The 12,512-nt window shown below is 47.5% G+C and overlaps 1 protein-coding gene across 1 annotated transcript in view; it reads right to left on the bottom strand.

The window, feature by feature from the left end:
- Window positions 1-6,049: 6,049 nt before the first annotated feature.
- The window catches only part of LOC122943473 (peroxisomal acyl-coenzyme A oxidase 2-like), a 43,468-nt gene continuing 37,005 nt past the window's right edge, over window positions 6,050-12,512 (bottom strand). Inside the window, exons 12-14 of the mRNA XM_044301237.1 lie at window positions 12,073-12,290; window positions 9,351-9,483; window positions 6,050-7,886 (exon numbers count right to left, since the gene is read on the bottom strand). Coding sequence (XP_044157172.1) covers window positions 7,824-7,886; window positions 9,351-9,483; window positions 12,073-12,290 — 414 coding nt within the window. The 3' untranslated portion in view covers window positions 6,050-7,823. The remainder of the gene's footprint in view (window positions 7,887-9,350; window positions 9,484-12,072; window positions 12,291-12,512) is intronic.

Here is a 12,512-nt window from a genome sequence, read left to right on the forward strand (position 1 = left end):
ATTGTGTGTCTACCCCTGTCCAACAGAACCGGATCCAATTGTGTGCTTAACCGGATCCAACTGCATATTTCACAGTACTACAAGATCTGAAAATCTACTATATTGCTTCATTGCCGTGCCAGAAAGCACCATGCAGTGCCCACGAGTACTCAGGGGGTTAATTCGCCATATTCGCAAAATGTCGCCGCCTCTCCATGCTTGTCGGAGGCGGGAAAAGCCAAGAACGCCCTCTCAAGAGCGCGAAGATGTCGATTACGCCCCTCTAGAAGCGGGAAAACTAAAGGCTGCCCACCATGAACTTTGCATTGTGAACCAAGGGAGTGCAGACTCCTCCCTCTGGGCTGCACCCTTACCTCCTGCATGCACCATAATGAAAGAGAAGATGGCCGCCAACCCGGAAACCAAGATGGCCGCCGATGCTGAGCCTGCTCCCGCGGAGGATGCCGCTGATACAGTCACCCAGGCTTTGGACCAGCCTGCACCGCGGATGACAACTGGAGCTCCAGATGACTACCAGGAGGCACCGGAACCGGCCGCGACAACAGGTAGGAGCAAACGTGCTCCCTGAGGCCCAGGCCCGGTCCGTACCTGCCCCTGCACCGCTCCCTGAGGGTCCCGATACATCTAACAGGCCCAGGCCTGCTCCGCCAAGACACTTACTGGTGCAGCGGAGGCGGCCGGAGCTTCCACTTCGCCGCCCAGTGCTGCAACTACTGCCAGAGTGGGACGCTTGAACCCGGAGGTCCCCATGGTGATCCCTGAACTCCCTGCTGCCTCAATTCTACAAGTACCAAAGAAAAATGTTAGGTCAGCACTACTCACTGGTTTCCCAATCTTCCAATTCGTGGGGGTGCCTGCAGCGTTGGATCCCGGTCTGATGGTTCCCGTGATAAATAACAACAGAAGAAGCCGCGGCACTCAGAAGGATAAATTCCAATTTCTTTTATTTCACCTCTTGTGGCAACGTTTCGACCAAACGGTCTTTATCAAGCACAATACAATCATGGTATAGTGAACATATAAATACCTCCCCCTGGCCTCACATTGGCCACAATTCAGACATTCCCTTTTAACCCTCTATTCACATTCTGTATCGTTTCTAATATATATTACAAAACACAGATCCTCATTGGTTCAACTATTCAGGGCTTAGCATACCGTGCCTCTATGCTGTTCGAGCTCCGCCCGGATCCACATCGCTCCAAACTGCATATACTGTGTATTTTCTCCACCCGGCGTCCCTCCGTTCAAGCTGCGCCTGCGCCGGCCGCATTACTTCCGCCCTTCTAAGTCACTTCCGCCAGTCCCTCTGTCATGCGACGGAGCTCCCAATCACATGACTAGAGGTCTACAGTGACGTATTATCGTTGCTATGTTACCGGACGCCAGGCTCTAATTATATATACAAATTCGGGAGAAAGTCCTTCTGTGGCATAATGCGGGCGATCAAGGGTACACCAGAACATTAATTATACCGATTATTTTACTATATACGGAACACTGCAATATGGGAACTGCAGATGTCATTCAGGGTTCATTTTTCATGTCGTATTCCAGGTGAACCACATGGTGCTATTAGGTCACTATCAGGCCTATCCACCACTCAATCTACAGCTGGTATATAGACCATAAGAAATAGGGGAGGCAGCCCCCAGTTCTCATGGCCATCCAGCCCTATAATCACATTCATTCTTATGGAATCAAGGGGATGGAGGACTACAGTCCAAAAGCTGGATAAGTCATCTCCCTTACCCCTTATCCTGTTTAGTTTTTATGGATAGGATGCCTGTTTCATTGATCAGCCCAGTCACCATCTCACTCCATTTCCATTCCTATCAATCCCTAGAACGACAGCTGCAGATTCCCCATTCGCAGTCACCAATTATTAATCCATTTTATCTGGTATACTTCTGGGAGGTAGTGTGGTGCTGTCCAGAAGTATACCAGATAAAAGGGATTAATAATTTATATGTTCACTATACCATGATTGTATTGTGCTTGATAAAGACCGTTTGGTCGAAACGTTGCCACAAGAGGTGAAATAAAAGAAATTGGAATTTATCCAAGTGGCGCAAATAAATAACCTAGTACTGACTTTCAGTCTGAGTACAGGGGCACGTCTTACCCAGAGAGGTCCGTAAGTTGTCCCTCATCACGCCGGTTGCCACTCCGCTGCCCAGAGAGAGTGCTCCTTCCCTGTCATTGTCATCACTGGCGATACCTTTGCCAGAGCCACTACAGCCAGCAGTTCCCAATGTACAGCAGCTCACCGCAGCTTTGACCAGCCTCACTACCCAGACAATACCAGAAATTGCCACAAGAGGTCAGTGTAGCTCCATCACCGCAACCTGTCTAAACTATAAGATGCAGGAGCGCCCTCTTGTGTTCAACAGTTCCTGCAGTGATGAAGAAGTCACCTGGCAGGATAACCTTGCCCAATGGAAAGCCCGCAGGTGGAGTAAATTACAGGACTTGCTAAAAATAGCGGAAGAACGGAAAAAGATACAGAGGATGTTTAGTGAGGAAGCCTCCAAGTCTTCTTCTCAGCCGCCTGCTAAAGACAGCACACCTGATATGACTATCAGAACCAGCACCGAATCCGCAGCTATTTGCTATGAAACACCAAGGGTCTGTCCTTTATTGCTGTCCAGAAAACCTGTCACCTACAAGGAAAAAGCCAAGGCTTACAGAAGATTTTCCAGAGAAAGGTGATCCTGCAATTCCAAGTTCTGCCACAGAACGCCACCAGGAGATTGCAGATGAAGTTTCTGCTAGAGTTACAGCTGCTGAGAGCACCCAGGTTAAAGAAGAACTTTTGCCTCTTCAAACATGGGATCCAGGAGGAAGATTTCCAGACTTTCCTGTGAGGAAAACTACCCATTGTGCAAATTACCCACTACCTTGTGTGGATTACAATTAACTCTTATTGTTCCTGTCCACAGTCAAGCTTTTCAAAGAAAAAAGGGACTCAAGTCATATTTGAGCGTATTATGATAATATTGATTGCATTGATATTTGCATAATGTTTTTGCACTAATTTTACCAGTTTACAGGTTATGCAACGTTTAAGATAACATGCCCATTGTGTGTATTCTCCCTCTAGGTGCCGCAATGTGAATTTATGCACTGTTTGCCATGATTGCACTTAGCAAAAATGTAGCAACTTGCTTAAACTGTGCCTTTTTACAGCTCTTGTTCTCTTCCCCCTTATACGGACTGTCATCATAGGGACGTTTTATACTAATGGCCTACACCCGGTGATGTATACCCATAGGTACCCAGGGTAGGACCAAGTGGTAAGTCCAGGCAGATCCAATTACTACACAGGTACCCCTGCTGCTTTGGGAATCGTTAGAAGCCCTAGGCTGCTCCTTCCCGCTTGTTTTATGTTCCAGATTGTTCCCATCCGGAGGTGTCTCATTTCCAGGAGCGCACGGGATTAAAGACCCTCCTCCTGTGACTAGCCAGAAAGTGACATACAAAGTCAGTCAGTAATGTTTGCTATGTGCAGTATTAGGTTACCTGGTTATACCAAGAGAAGGAAACTGTGTGTTGGACACCTTACTCTAGCAGGCAGGAACCTCGAGGAAACCGTTATATGTTTTGTCTATGTATATCATTTTATGTAAAGTCACGCAGCACTTTGTATTTATTGGGTACCCAGAGCTGATTCCTCCACCCTCTTAGCATACGCCGAGGACGGCTTCACTTAAAGTAAGCGGGTAAGTAACATCCCAGAGTATGTCACTAAACTCTGTCTCCCTGCTATAATATGTTAAGTGTATATTCTTATCATCTTGTGTAGTCTTGCTTTGCATTTTCCATTATATGTATTTCCTATGCCTGTTTTATATTATTGCTGTAATTTTCCATGTACACCAGCAGGTGGCAGCAATGTGTTTAGTATCAGTTTAGCATATCTAGACTGGATTAGTACATTCCAATCTAGCTCCCCCCCTCTTTTAGGAGGTGTGGAATTTTCCCACTTCCTGCCTCATGGGGAGGAAAGAAAGTTCTAGTTAGTGTACCAGCCACCCCGGCTAGGGGAAGGCTGTGTTAGTAGGAGCTCCCAGAAACAGGGATCCCAAGACAGGATCGAGCCTCGGCTGAGGTAAAGATCACCCTTCCCAGCCTGAGTCTTCTACCTCAGCTGGTTGACAAGGAAGCAGCCATCCACAGAACTATAGATCTCCAGGAAGAAGACATCATACCCTGCGAGCAGTCCTGTGAGTACAGATCCAAAGTTCAGGAGAAGCTAAATACCTCCTCAGCTAGTCAGGCCCATTATAAGCAGACTACAGACAGAGCAGAAGACAGATACCTGCCAGATCTACTAGGCGTATGACAAGAAGCCGTTGACACTATCACATTTGCTATACAGAGACATTATCCCCCTCTGGCATTCCTCACCTGGTACGTGAGTTATAACATCTTAAAGGGCCCTGCTACAGTACCTGCGCAAGCTGCAATTGGCGTCCCGAACTATTACATTTATATACTGACCCACTGCATAGCAACCCCTCTGACCCAGTGTCCTGCTCATTGCACAAGCTAAGGCCATGTGCCAAATTTGGAGACCCAGAAGTGAAAGGGGGCAGACCCATCATTCAGTACGTGTAGGCGTGTGCACACATACTGCTCCACCATGTTGGTGAAATGCTGCCTCCTGCTAAGACGTTCCATATCAGCTGGTGGTGCTGGTTGTTGTGGCGTGCTGACAAAGCTTTTCCACATTCCGGCCATGCTAACCCTGCCTTCTGAGGTGTTGGCGGTGCCCCAGCTGCGTTGGCGACCTCTTCCTCTGCCTTCTGCTTCCACTGAGCCCCCGCTGTCAGGTGGGAATGCCACCAGCAGCGAGTCTTCCAGTGTGCGCTTGTACTTGCTCACCTTCCGATCAGTAACAGACGTTTTTACTAAATTTAGTTCCCTGTCACCTATGCAGAGCAGGGGTTTTCACCAGCAAAAATGGGTTAATGTCAACTATCAATGTAACAGATGAATTTTAGAAATGTAGGTCCCTGTCACCTATGCAGAGCAGGGGTTTATTCATGGCAAAAATGGAAAAATGTCACCCATGAATGTTACAGACGCTTTTGCACCCTGCTCCCTCTTCTGCTGTGCTGGTGGCTCTGTGCGACCACCGCCTCTTCCTCCGAACTGAAAACGTCACTCGCATGACCTTGATTCGATGTGGGGTCGAGGACCTCATCATCCTCCACATCATCTTCCACCCAGTCCTCACCCCTGCCCTCCTTGCCGGTCTGCACACTGCAGAAATCCACAGCAGTTGGCACCTGTGTTTCGTCATCATCCAAAACGTGCTGCGGTGGTCCTCCCATGTACTCATTCTGAAACATAAGTGGTTGGGCATCGGTGCACTCAATCTCTTCCACTTCTGGTGCAGGGCTATGTGGATGGCCCACGGAAACCCTATCAGCAGAGTCATCAAAAAGCAGAAGAGACTGCTGCATGACTTGGGTCTCAGACTGCTTGGCTGATTTGCAAGGGGGTGAGGTCAAAGACTGATGGACATCGGCTGCAGGTGCCAACTCTGAGCTTTCAGCAGGGGACTGGGTGGGAGACAATGTGAAGGAACTGGAGGCACTGTCAGCCACCCAATCTTCTATCGCCTGTACTTGTTCTGGCCTCACCATTCGTAGAGCCGCATTAGGCCCGACTAAATACCGCTGCAGGTTCTGTCACCTACTCGCACCTGAGGAAGGTGTTTCACTTGTGCGTGTAACTGCCACAGATTGACCACATCCTCTTCGTGCAACAGGAGCTCCACCAGCAGCACCACGACCGGGGCCACGTCCCTTATTTGACGCTCTCCTCATTCTTTGCATTCACCAATCAAACTAACAGATGGTTTATGTCAGGCGACGATGTAACCGACAATAGACAGTAAGGCAGTGCCGGTGTCATAAAGAGGAAACATTTCTTGAGGTCACACGATAGTGTGACAGGCGAATTTTATACAAATACTTAATAAGTAATAAGTAAGTCCATTGATTGTAGAGAAACGAAAAGAAAGGTTCCAGCACTTGAATGCGATTTTGTTGCATAGTCTTTATTTTTTCAAAAACAGCTTCACATGTATGAACACATCCCTGCTATCCCGCACAATTGACGCGTTTCGAACTTTGCGTTCTTAATTATTTTTATTATTTTTTTACTGCAATGCATTTTTCTTTTGCACACGGAGCAGACAAGAGAAGGCTGATAGTTGCCACAAAGGGGGCAGTTCTAAAACCCAGTGGGGCCCCTGGTGATCCGGTGACTAAATGCTGATATAAAATTTTTCCTACAGTAAGTAATCATAGTAAAGCTCTCATTTTTGGAGGCCCTTTTAATAATAATCTTTAGTTCTATAGCGCCACCATAGTCCGCAGCGCTTTACAAGTCAGATGGGTTCATGTACGAATCAAAAGACATCACAGAATTAAATTACAGGCTAATATACAATTGGAACACCAGGAGTGGGGACCCCTGCTGACAAGAGCTTACATTCTATGAGGAAATGGGGCGTTTTCTAAAGCGGTCCGGCCATCATCGCACTAAACAGAGCAGTGCAGATGGAGCTGGTCCCCCGAGTGTGGGGATTACTGTCGGAGGTTGGGGGATAAATGAGGAAGAGTCAGTTTACCGAACATAAGCCGGCCTGAAAAGAAGTGTTTTTTAAGGCACGTTTAAAGCAAAGAAAGTTGAGCATCAACTTGATTGTCCGGGACAATGCATTCCAGAGAGCAGGTACAGCTTGAGAAAAGTCTTGAAGACCAGACAGAGGTTTGAATTATGGAGGATGTTAGTCTTAGATCACTGGCAGAATAGAGAGCACGAGAAGGGTGGTAGATGGACATCAGAGAGGAGGAGATGTAAGGAGGTGCAGCACTGTGGAGAGCTTTGTGGGTGAGAAGTTTTGGCCGTTTCCACAATGAGAAAAGGGCGGATTCTGGAGATGTTCTCGGGGTGCAGGTGACAAGTGATTGACTATGGGAAGCAAAGGAAATATCTGAGTCACACATAACCCCAAGACAGTAGGCATGCTGCCCAGGAGTTGCGATTGTGCCACAGACTGAAACTGAATTATTAGGTTTAGGCCTCATGCACAAATTGCAGATCCGCAAAATACAGATACCATCTTTGTTGCATCCGCATTTTTTGCAGCCAAGTATAAGACATGTTCTATCCTTTCGTGGAATGGACCTACAGATGTGGAAGGCACACGATTGTTAATTTGCCTTCTGCATCCATATGTCTGTTCTGCAAAAAGATAGAATATGTCCACAAAATTCGGACCACGGACCTAATGATGTCAGCGGGTCCGCAAAAAAAGAAAAAAAAGGTGCAGGTGGCACATTGACAGGATCAACGATTTGCAGACCACAAAATGGATACGGACGCGAGCACGAGGCCATAGGTAGGTTAAAAGTAGATGGGGGAAAGACAAGAAGTTCAGTTTCTAAGAGACTCTGTTTCAGCTACAGAGAGGACAGAGGAGATTTAGAGAGGAAAGAAGCAACTAGCTGCCGCTTCTCCACTCTTCACATGCACCATTTCTGGTCAATTTCTTGTCTTGCTGACATCCTGATCTTCTGTACAAGTTTACATTTACAGTTCAGATTTATGGCTTTTCTTCCAGACATTGGTTGACGGCAGCCGAGATGAGGCCTCAGACATAGTTTCGCTCTACCACCAATTCCTTGAGATTCTTATCAGTGACTAAAAACATTAGAAAAACCATCCCTGAGGTGTGAAAACAGGAAAAGAGCACACGTTATAATCACGTCATGTGGCGTCTGGGTCTTGTGGGAATGTCCTCTTCATAATTTGGATTGATTGCTTTGCAGGTGAGGCTTCAGGTAAGTCTCAAACACTGGAGTCACCTTCAAGAGAATTAGAAAGGGGTATATTATCCACACCACAGATTTAGTATTGAGCAATACTCAGGAAATGAAACAAAATTTAGATTTTATTTAATCACAGGAGACCACTCTATCCTATATTCTCTTTGAGGTCGTGGCCGGCCTCTGAGGCCTCTGCCTTATTGTTGGATGAAACGTTTTAGAGCCGGTGATATGTGCGTCTTTATTAGTATAGTGTGAATAGGAGGTTTTGGACTTGCTCCTGGTTTTCCCCGTGCCCGGCTTCAGCCATGCAGTTAGGTGCCTGACTACATTTATATTTATAAATATTTTTTTTAAAGGAGCACCAAGCAGAGGACAAGCATGTGGAACAGTAAGACCTTATGCACATGGCAGAGCCCCCATAACATAATGCTCCATCAGATGCCATTCTCTTGGGGGAGAATAGCTCTCTAACATGGGATCTGAGCATACAAAAAATAATAATAATAATTTTTTAAAAATATATATTTATTAAATTAGATGCATACCGAGGCATCCTATTGTCATGTTGCCCACAAGCACTGCTGATCCAGACTGCTGTATGTGGGGATGAATTTTTTTTATTGCCTTTTACTTATTTTGGGCTAAAAACAATTTTTTCAATCGATCTTTATTAAAAATATTCAACGATTCTGTCACAAAAGATTGTTTACCAGTGTTAAATCGTACTTTCACTTTGTCCCGGTCATCTAAAACCATTTTCACTAAAGTACTAAGAGGCCATAAACTCTTATTTCATCCACATTCTTATCAGTAAGATGAGGACTGAGCTATAATGAGTGTTTGTAGGGTCAGAGATAAGGAGCTCGTCAGCTGAGCTGCCTGACAGGAAACAGTAAAGATACAGAGCCTGCTACTAGAGAAACTCAAGGTTGTACAGAGAAAGGGGCTCAAAATGTTTAATAAAGACCAGCTAAAAAAATTATTTTTAGCTTAAAATGAGTGCAATGCAATAATAAAAAAAATATTACCCCCAAATGTTAACATACCCTTTAACCTTTCTGTGCAGCCCCAAACCCCCACTGGGTTGACAGCCATTTCCTGCATATGCATAACAATCCTGCCCCTATAGGACCACTGATGGATGGGCAAGAGACTAGACCCATGTGCCCAGCATGAGCAACCAGTGCATGCACAGCGTTACTGAATGGGGGCCCACTGATGGATTGGATTGTCTCGAGTCCCTCCATCAGCAGCCATGTTTGAGCAGGACTGTTATGTATAAGGGGGAGCTGGCTCAGCACAGGAGGCCAGCAATGCTGATGCTCTTTTTGCAGCCTATTCGTAGGCTGAATATAATGCCGTTTCCAGCACACTAGGAAAAGTTAGCATACAGTGGACAACCCCTTAAAATGGGTATGCCATAAAAATTTGGTGGCCTGACAACTAGGAGGACCATCGATAAGCACTGGGATATCAGTCGCCATCACCCTCAGGACTCACCTTCTTGTTCTCCGGATTTTTCTGAGCCCACTCGAGCAGGTTATGATACACGTGGCCATCATAGCTCCCCAGGGCCGATAATAACTCTTCATCTGCGTAATCAAAGGCATCAACAAGTAGAACTGCGTCTTTCCTACAAATAAAAATAAATGTTTTACAGGCGGAAAGTTAGGAAAATTTCCTAAAAGGTGGGGGGGGGGGGGGGGGGTTTCAAATGTTTCGAAACAGGTGATTGTTGGGGGTCCGACACCTGGCACTTCAGCCAATCAGCTATTTAAAGAGACAGAGCGCCATGTCTCCTTCCTAGGCCACTGACATCACCTTCATTGGTCACAGTCACATAGGCTAGGTGCAGATGAGTCCCATTGAAATGAATGGGGCTGAGCTGCAGTACCAGACACAGCCACTATGCAATGGATGGCGCTGTGCTAGGTAAACTGTGAGGATGTTGTGGCACTCACCAAAACGCTGTGGCCTCCTCGAATAGCTGCCCCGGGGGGGTTCTGGTTTCTGGGTGTCGGACCTCTACCGATCACATACTGAGGAGCTATTCTGAGGATACTGTACAGGGGTGGACTGACCATTCAGGCACCCTGGCATGGACCGAGGACACACGTCCACTAGGGGGCCCCATGAGAGATTCTGGCTGCAGGACCGTCCGCGGGGTCTACTGTACTGTACTGCTCATGGAGGGGTCACTATCAAAGTAGAGCAGCAGGCAGGCCTGGCCGGATGGCAGCGCAAGCTTAACGTCACTCACTTCACGCCTGCGCGCCTGCCTCATTAATAAAGTGGGAGGAGCAGGCGGGTGACGTTACGCTGCCGTCCGGCCTGCTGCTATGCAACACTAGTACTGTGAGATTGAGTAGAGACTGAGGTAAGAGCTGGTGGAGCTGTCACTTAAAGGGAAAGGCAGCATATCCCTCATCGGGAAAATGAGCCAAGGCTGCGCTGGGCCGTCAGCTTCAGGGCGTGACAGTCAGATTGCAGTTTTTGCCGTGCATTTGAGAAAAAAAAAAAAATGCAATATGGACATAACGTCTGAATACACCTTAAGGGGGTTCAGGTTAGTGTGACAACAGATGAACTGGAAGACTGACAACCACTTTTGTAAATCTGCCCAGATCAGTTGTCACTTCCTTTCTCCGCTGCAGCAGAGGGCGACACTGAACACAGCCAGAGGCTCCTCCACAGAGGCCCATCCCAAACTTGTGAATGAGGCTTTCCCCAGCATTTATCGCACCCCTCAACCCCACCGAACAGCAATGAGCGCAGACACTTACGCTCCTTCAGCCCCAAAGACCCCCAAACCCAGCAGGGAAGGAGAATGCAGGGGTTCTTGGTCCTTTTCGTGGTCTCTTGGCTGCTGCTGTGAGGTGGCATGCTTGATGCTGGAGGCCCATTCCCTCTGCACCTATGCACCCAAGAAACCTTGTTCACGGACACCCCATGTTGGCCAGCCGGGTTCCCACGTACCCAGGCTTGTCTTGCTGCCCCTCAAGAGGCATTCCACCAGGAGGAGGGGGCTCATCTGAAATGAGGGAAGTGGTGGGGTTTTGGGCCCTAGTATAGAGGGGTGGGGATGGCACGGACTGTGGAGCACCGCCTCACTACTCACTAGGGGACACGGCCTGCCCATAACAGTGCGTCATCCACAGGTCCCCCATAACAGTGTGTCATCCACAGGACCCCATAACAGTGTGTCATCCACAGGTCCCCCATAACAGTGCGTCATCCACAGTGCCCCCATAACAGTGCGTCATCCACAGATCCACCATAAGGCCCCATTCACACGTCCGCAATTTCGTTCTGCATTTTGCGGAACGGAATTGTAGACCCATTCATTTCTATGGGGCCGCACATCCCTGCACTTCCGGGTCCGCATTTCCACATTTGCGGACAAGAATAGGCATATTCTATTAGTGCCGGCGATGTGCGGTCCGTGTTTTGCAGGTCTGCGAAGCACGTTACGGATGTGGGAATGGGGCCTAACAGTGTGTCATCCACAGATCCCCCATAACAGTGCGCCTGCGCACTGAGGAGAGACAAAAAGGAAGGGAAAGAATCCGCGAAAGCAAGCAGAGGACGGCACAGCAGACGACTGAACAGCTTCTTTTGTAAGTAAATTTTTTATTATAAATGGAGTTAAGTTTAATGTCTGTTTTTGTCTTATATTATGTTCTGGGTTTTGCGTAAAAGGGACAGTAAAAATAGTTTGTTATTTTTTTCGTTATGTATGATGCTTTTTGATAATAAATAAATGTAAATGTAGTGGTGCTGTAATGTGGCCCCCAGGCCTCTCTATGCCCTGCAGGCTGGCGCTGGGGCAGCATACGGTTGGCCAGGCAGCAGAAAGGCTCTGGGGCTGTCATTGTGCTCTGGTACTTTTCCCTTCACAGCCCTGCTATCTCCCTGCCTCTCGTACAGTGCAGACTCTGCAGGAGGCAGACTGTTTCATAAGTGCACGGGATGGGCAGGCAGCACCTACTGAGGAGACAGACTGGGCAAGCAGGTAGCAGGGCCAGGGGAGGCCTGTATTCTCTCTCTTGTGAGTGTTCTTTTTTTAAATTAAGTCCTGCGTCCAGTGCGTTACAGACTCCTGCGCTCAGTGCGTACTGTAGGTCATCAGTGTTAAACACTCAGACAACCTCTTTCATCCCAAGCCATTCATATCAGCTCTTGCCACTTTGTGTCTTGTGCCAACCTTCACCAAATCACTCACCGGAGCTCAGCCAAGAGGCCCAGGTAAGCAGTGGTGACCATGTCCAGCTGTTTCCCCGACAGGTAGCCATGTTGTAAGAAATCACCAGCACTTGTGAATATTCCGTGCAATGCGTACAGGTCACACAGCCGCTTCAGAACAGCTTTAATGGCAGGCTCATCGGACAGCGAATTCAGAGCAGAGACGAAAATCTTCACGGTTAAGTAGTGGGAATGAGCCTAAAAGACACGACGACATCAGTCACCTCTCCTGACATATGTACATGTATTCTTCATGAAATAATTCTGGATCATCATTTCTTAGAACTCTGCACAGTGCCGTTCCTCTGTTATTCCTCCTGGAAACGTATAAATAAACTGACAACTAGGTGTTGCAATTCCCCTGGTCATACAGGTGTGTCCCTACACTGTTGGGACTCAATGGACAATGTAAAGAACCAC

Source organism: Bufo gargarizans, chromosome 7, assembly GCF_014858855.1.
Source record: "Bufo gargarizans isolate SCDJY-AF-19 chromosome 7, ASM1485885v1, whole genome shotgun sequence".
NCBI lineage: Eukaryota > Metazoa > Chordata > Amphibia > Anura > Bufonidae > Bufo > Bufo gargarizans.